General features: G+C 40.8%; 1 protein-coding gene across 3 annotated transcripts in view; it reads right to left on the bottom strand.

Moving 5' to 3' along the window:
- Positions 1–1,631: 1,631 nt before the first annotated feature.
- The window catches only part of acsbg2 (acyl-CoA synthetase bubblegum family member 2), a 30,785-nt gene continuing 26,158 nt past the window's right edge, over positions 1,632–6,258 (bottom strand). For all 3 annotated transcript variants that reach the window (XM_089000926.1, XM_089000924.1, XM_089000925.1), the window contains exons 12-14: positions 5,912–6,051; positions 4,398–4,641; positions 1,632–3,021 (exon numbers count right to left, since the gene is read on the bottom strand). In XM_089000926.1, coding sequence (XP_088857052.1) covers positions 2,903–3,021; positions 4,398–4,641; positions 5,912–6,051 — 503 coding nt within the window. In that variant the 3' untranslated portion in view covers positions 1,632–2,902. The remainder of the gene's footprint in view (positions 3,022–4,397; positions 4,642–5,911; positions 6,052–6,258) is intronic.

Here is a 6,258-nt window from a genome sequence, read left to right as displayed (position 1 = left end):
TATGCATTGTGATTTATCAAGATTGCGTCTGTTTTTAATAAGTTTTCATTGAAGGGGCAAAGTTAAAGAAATCAACATTTATTGAAAAATGGAATCACTTTCAACATTCAAAACATATTATTACACAACGAAATATTCAAGCTCAATAATACCTACTTGTGTTAAATTCCGCCAAATCATAGATGGTTTGTCCTGACTGCGCGCTCAACAAACTCCTCACTGACGCCCTCGCCTTTACGCGCAAACAGTACACGTGTACCGTCGCCAAGCACACAGACATAGACTACCTGCAGTTGAAATTTGCATACTCGGCACGGCAGCCAATCAGAAGCCTGCTTCTTTCTTCCAGACTTTCGGAAGCGTTATAAAGTCGTGCAATTGCATGTCATTTTCCAAAATAGATGCACAGAACCTCAGCCGAGAAGAAAGATTCAAAAGAAGCTAACAAGATATGTGACGCTACAAAACGCAAATTTACATTAAACCGTGACTGTAAAGTGTACGTGAGACTTATGAAAGGGGCTTAGTGGCTCGTTGGAAGCAATGCAAACGTTGCATTGTGCAGCAATATGACTTAAATTAAGCAAGGTAACATTTGTAGTCGGAGCATTCTTGATTTAAAAAAAAACTTTATACTTTGTGACAATGTTTTTTAATGTGGTTAGTTTTCTCATTGTGCTTCAGGTTGTGAAAAATGGGCCAGGCAACTTTTCAGTTATCTGCCCTGCTGTCCGCTAACTTTTTGTCATGAGTTTCAGACACTGTTTTTACTCAAATTTGGGCAAATTCGGCGGGCCAGATTAAAAAGCCTAACGGGTCGTATGTGGCCCGCGGGCCGTAGTTTGCCCATGTCTGACCTAGGCCCTAGGTCAATCCCATCATGTGCTAATTTCCCATCATCGGAAAATGTTGTCTGGTCAGAGAGGCCCAATTACTCTTGGGTTGATCAATAGTCTCTGATCTCAAATCATTGTATTTATCCGGCCTTTTAAGGCTGGTTCTAGAAAATATTGTCTGACATCAAACGGCTGCGTAGGTCAAAAAGGGTCGAGGACAGCTCCACATGATGAAAATCAAAAAGACAGTATTGTTTATCAGGGGTGCTCAGTTTGTCGATCTCCAAGGTACCATTAGTAGATCGCATGACAAGGTGATGTGACATTGTCATGACCTGACGCTATACAAATAAAGTTGAGTTGTTTTGAAAAAAAAAAACTAGATGTCAGTTTATCAACCATCCCTTCACTTGATTGATACACCGGGCAACCAATCAGATGACATCCCATTATGAGGTACACTGTATGTACTCAAACAAGACCCTTGCGCGTTGCAAAATTAACAAGCTAGTTCCTCCATTTTCGCTCGTTTTTTTTTTCCTCTTAAACGTAAGATGAGTGGAGGAGCTGGACCAGGTAAGAAGGAAAAAATGTATGACTTTCATATGAAATGGGAGGACTTTTTTCTACGAAGACATTTTAAAGTTTGTTTCGTCTGCCAATCATCAGATTGAACTTAGGTAATGGTAAAACATTTACATAATCATGTTGTGCAACATATGCGGTGACATAAGTTGCAAAAACCCTTAATATATTTCTCAATATAAAGGGTAGATCAATCACAAAAACAAGATATTAGGATGCATAACTTTTATTCCCCATTTGGTAATTGACACGTTTAAACTTTTTCCATCTTTGCTGAAGCGTATTCACTAAACAGATAATAGCGAATGTGAATATTGTTAATTGTGTCCAGTTTCCAGGAAACTTCACAACTCAACAAACACAACCCTCCTTCATTAAGTTATGTGGAATGATGAACACATTCTGATAGCCAGAACGTTGTAATTTTACAGGAGGAAACGTCATTCACATGGTCAATCCTATAAAAAAAAAAAACATAACACATACATCATCATGGTTGATGTAATGACAGCACATAAACCCTGAATTTCAGGTGCTTTGAATGACCCAATGCCTCCAAAAGCCACCATTTTGCAACATTCGCAAGAGTGCTATAAAGTCCCACAATATTATCTTCATTTCAGTTACAGCTCTTTGGATTTCATCAACTTTTGTTTTCAACTGTCCTCTGGGGAAGTCAATGCACATGGTCAGTTTGCCCGCGTCCTACCATTTAGTATAAATTGCAAGTGTGGCGACGGTTTGGATGGAGAATTTAAAGGCAGCTGATATGAATGCCAGTTGACTGTAATCCAATATGGTGTCATTTCACTTCCATTGGTAATTTCCAAGTTGAAGGAAAAAAATAACACGGGAAAGTAAAATCCTATTTACAATACACAATCATGTAAAAGCACAGCAAGCAAACACGTCAGACAGAGGCTCGAACCAGTGCAAACACTCAAACCTCCAATGCAGTCACATCAGCCCAAAACTTTCAGCTACATGGCTTGCGATGTTTTTAAGCATATAGGGAGTACAACCTGAACACGATCTAAACGTGATGGTTCTTTTTCAAACTGATCCATGAAAAAAATGGATCTGCCTCAAATCCTTGAATCTCTCTCTACTACAAGTAAAAATTTGGTATTTCACTTGAAACATTTCTCCTGAAGATAATCTGACCCATGTGCACTGAAAATGTGACTTTTTAACGCCTTTTACCCAAACATTAAATATTTTCTATTTTTTGAGGGTGTGTGGGGGTTCTTTGTTTCTTTTCAAGTATTATAATGATCACAAAAAAGCTTTTCTTTGCTGTTACTTCACATCTGGATGCAAAACAAATAAATAGTTGAAAACAATCATAAAGCTTCTTTCATTTACAATGGCTTCCTCTTACCCACACAAATAAGGCAATCAAAAAACATGATTCAAGGTACAAGGTCTACATTGATAAATGGGAGGAAAGAGCTCATCTGTGGAAGGCGACTCCTGTTTCTCTATTTGGGAGCCAAGGGGTTGTCAGGGGTCGTCGGAGAAGTCACTTCCCTGTAAAAGTTGTCAATTTGCTCTTTGTATATTTTGGACACCACTGGTCGCTTCAGCTTCATGGTTGGACCTGCGGAAAAGGAAGAACGTCATACCCAGTGATTCTTTTTCATCTAGGCGGAATTTGCCCAATCGGCTCAGCCTTGATATATTTCATGCTCAATTTGTATATAAACGAGCAAGCCTATAAAAACAAATGGTTTGCACAAAAAAAACACATCCTGTGGTCCCCTCCAACCCCATAAAAAATACCATTCAAGGATGTCACAAAAAACGCTTGACAGCAAACCAAAAACTCATTTTCCGCATTTTTTCACAAAAATTGGATTACTGGATTATTGGATATGCCTTTATTAGTCTCACGGTGGAGAAATTTACATTTCACAGCAGCAAAATGATGAAAGGAATGAAAGTAGAAGTGAAACTCACCATTATTTTAAAATAAGCGAGTTCTTAAATATGGTTTTCCTGCATGTCATGAAAAAATGGTCAAATTCTCAGATAGGGCAGTACAAAACACGTACTAGCCCATGTCTGCCATCTAGTGGTGAATATATATTATCCATCCATCCATTTTCCGTACTGCTTATTTTTCATTGGGGGGGGGGTGCTTGAGCCTATCCCAGCCGTCTTCGGGCACGAGGCGGGGGACACCCTGGTTGCCAGCCAATCGCAGGGCACACAAAGACAAACAACTGTCACTCCCACACTCATTGCGAGGGACAATTTGGAGTATTCAATCTGCCTGCCATGCATGTTTTTGGAATGTGGGAGGAAGCCTGTGGAAACGGGCTGATTAATTCCTCACAGGAGCTTGGTCGCCATTTTCTGCCTCTTTTTTGGTGATACATCCCCCACCAGTGGGCCATTTTGAGGCAACAGTATTGCCTCAAAATGGCACAGAATAAATGCTTTAATCGATTGCAAACATATGCTTTCCTCTTCAGAACTATTTGATTCATATTCATAACTGGATGAGTAACAAGAAAGCATCTTCTCCGAATCTGAAGCCATTGTTTTGATTCTCCAGCAATGCAAGACGTGTTGGCGTGACGTCACGAACTGGGGGCGGGACTTTCTGAAAATGCCTAATTCGCAGCTCAATTTTTTGCAGATTTTGGACACTTTAAGGCATTTTTATTGGTTTTAAACAGAATCTTTTCTTAAAAGAATCTGTTTAAAATTAGATATCAAGTAGACAGGATGAACTTAATACAACCATTTTTATTGGTGTTTTGCATTTGAATAAAAATATCATACTGTGTGTTTTGGGTATTTTAGATGCTATAAAACGTTTTTCTGATGTCAGTTAGGAAACAAAAAAGTGACGTCGGTTGTCCTTTAAAGAGTGAGGGAGTGGTCCACCAATTGTCTTCAACCAAACCAGCAAGCATGTTCCAGAGGAAAGCATATGCACACACTCCCATTGAGGCAGCCACAACTTACCCAGCTCCCCTCCGACGATGGAAAAATCCTGGTGGAGAATGTGCCACTTCTGGATGCGCTGAGCATTGGAGGTGGCTTTCTCATTGACGCGTTTGATGCCCTCCTGGATGGCCGCGTTAACAGCGTGATCACGGCCGCCAGCCAGGTCTGAGACGCGAGTGGCCTTACTGCCCAGTTTCTTGCAGATCTCCACGGCCTCTGGAGTAAGCTCGTCCAGCGGGGCACCATCAGCATTAACTTCACACTGGAGGGGAAATGTTGGGTTAGATGCTTGTTTCTTAGCGACATTAGTCACAACTAGAGCAAGGTCAGCTATTTCATTTATCTACCTATCCATCTACCCATCCATCCTGTGGTTGGACAGTCTGTGGCTGGATGGATGGATGGATGGATGGATGGATGGATGGGATGGATGGATGGATGGATGGATGGATGGATGGATGGCTTGAGGAGCCGGCGATGAGAAGAAAGGAGCCTCAATGCACAGCGCCGATGCGGATGTAGAACTGTCGCCGCGCCTTGGAATTGAAGCGGATTTATGTGGGACAATTTCTTTTTGTCAATGAATGCTACAGCTTCATGTTTGCTTTCAACATTTAGTTTCTAGCAGATATGCACATTTCACCAGGACATACCTGAATCACTGGTGAAAAGGACACTTTGATCCTATCCTCTTTCATCTAGAACTGCTTCATACAACAAATAGGGTGCAAAAAGTGCTTCAGATTATTTTTTTCTCGCGAGTGTCGTGGATATGCAGCCTGACCTGGTTTCCAGCCAATCACAGTGAATTTGAGGTGCTTTTTCCTCACTGAGGTCACTGCACAATGGTGGGCAATACCAACTTAAAAAAAGGATGAACAAATTGTTCATTCAGCATCCCTGAAGATGTTTTCACTGGAGTTGTCTCCAACAAATAACAGAAACACGTTAACATTTTTTTCTTTCTACTAGGAATCTCATCCTTCCATTTGCTTTGAACATGGCTTCATTCACTGTCCATCTGTGGAACATTAAAAAATATACATATTATTGAAACAATAGAAATATTCACATAGTGACTGACTAAAGTTTGCCGGTTGCAAATATTGCTACCGCCAAGGTTTGTGGGTAATCTATCTTCTTTCCTGTTGTAAGGGTTAGTCAAAAGTAATCTTTGCTAAAGGTGGCTTTGAGGTTGAATCCAGCCACTTCCCAAGCGATTTTAGAAATCCGTGTCCTCCATGAACTTCCTGTGGCATCTCACTCAGAGAGAATAGGAACGTTTATCAGGAAAAAAACAAGAACCTTCGTCCCAACATTCAATTCTTTGGTTGTGTCATGTGTTGCTGCAAACAGCCGTCAGGGGGCAGTGTCATAATACAGCCAATGACAGACCTCAAATGAGATGGAATGCAGTGTTTGAAAAAACACTTCACATCTCCAGTCACGATCTGATCATGGCTTCTTAAGTGACCATAAGATGACATCATGTTGACTCTAAAGCTGATATGTAAAGCTGTCTTTGGTCAGACCTTAATGGTGAGCAGCATGGACAGAAACTTCCTCTTGTCTCCTATCAGCATGGCGTTGCTTATCAGCGGGAGGGCTTCCTTGACTGCATCTTCGGTCGGCACGGGAGGGATGTTCTCTCCCCCTGCTGTGATGATTAACTCTAAAACAAAAGCAGCACTGTTGAGGGAAGCTTTCGTGGGGACATATTGATGCAAATACAAATATTCAAACGGTGACAAAGAAGATAGAGGTCACATTCGATTGACACTGTCAGAGAGATTTTCTATTGTGGTGGGATTTTAAAGAACTTTAGTGTGTCAATAAAAACTGCAATATTAATAGTGATGCCTCATTTTACAAACGCTTT

This window comes from Hippocampus bargibanti, linkage group LG07 (assembly GCF_051943395.1).
Source record: "Hippocampus bargibanti isolate YZ-2025 linkage group LG07, ASM5194339v1, whole genome shotgun sequence".
Lineage (NCBI taxonomy): Eukaryota > Metazoa > Chordata > Actinopteri > Syngnathiformes > Syngnathidae > Hippocampus > Hippocampus bargibanti.
Note: the sequence above shows the minus strand (reverse complement) of the source record. Positions and strands in the feature narration are given on the sequence as shown.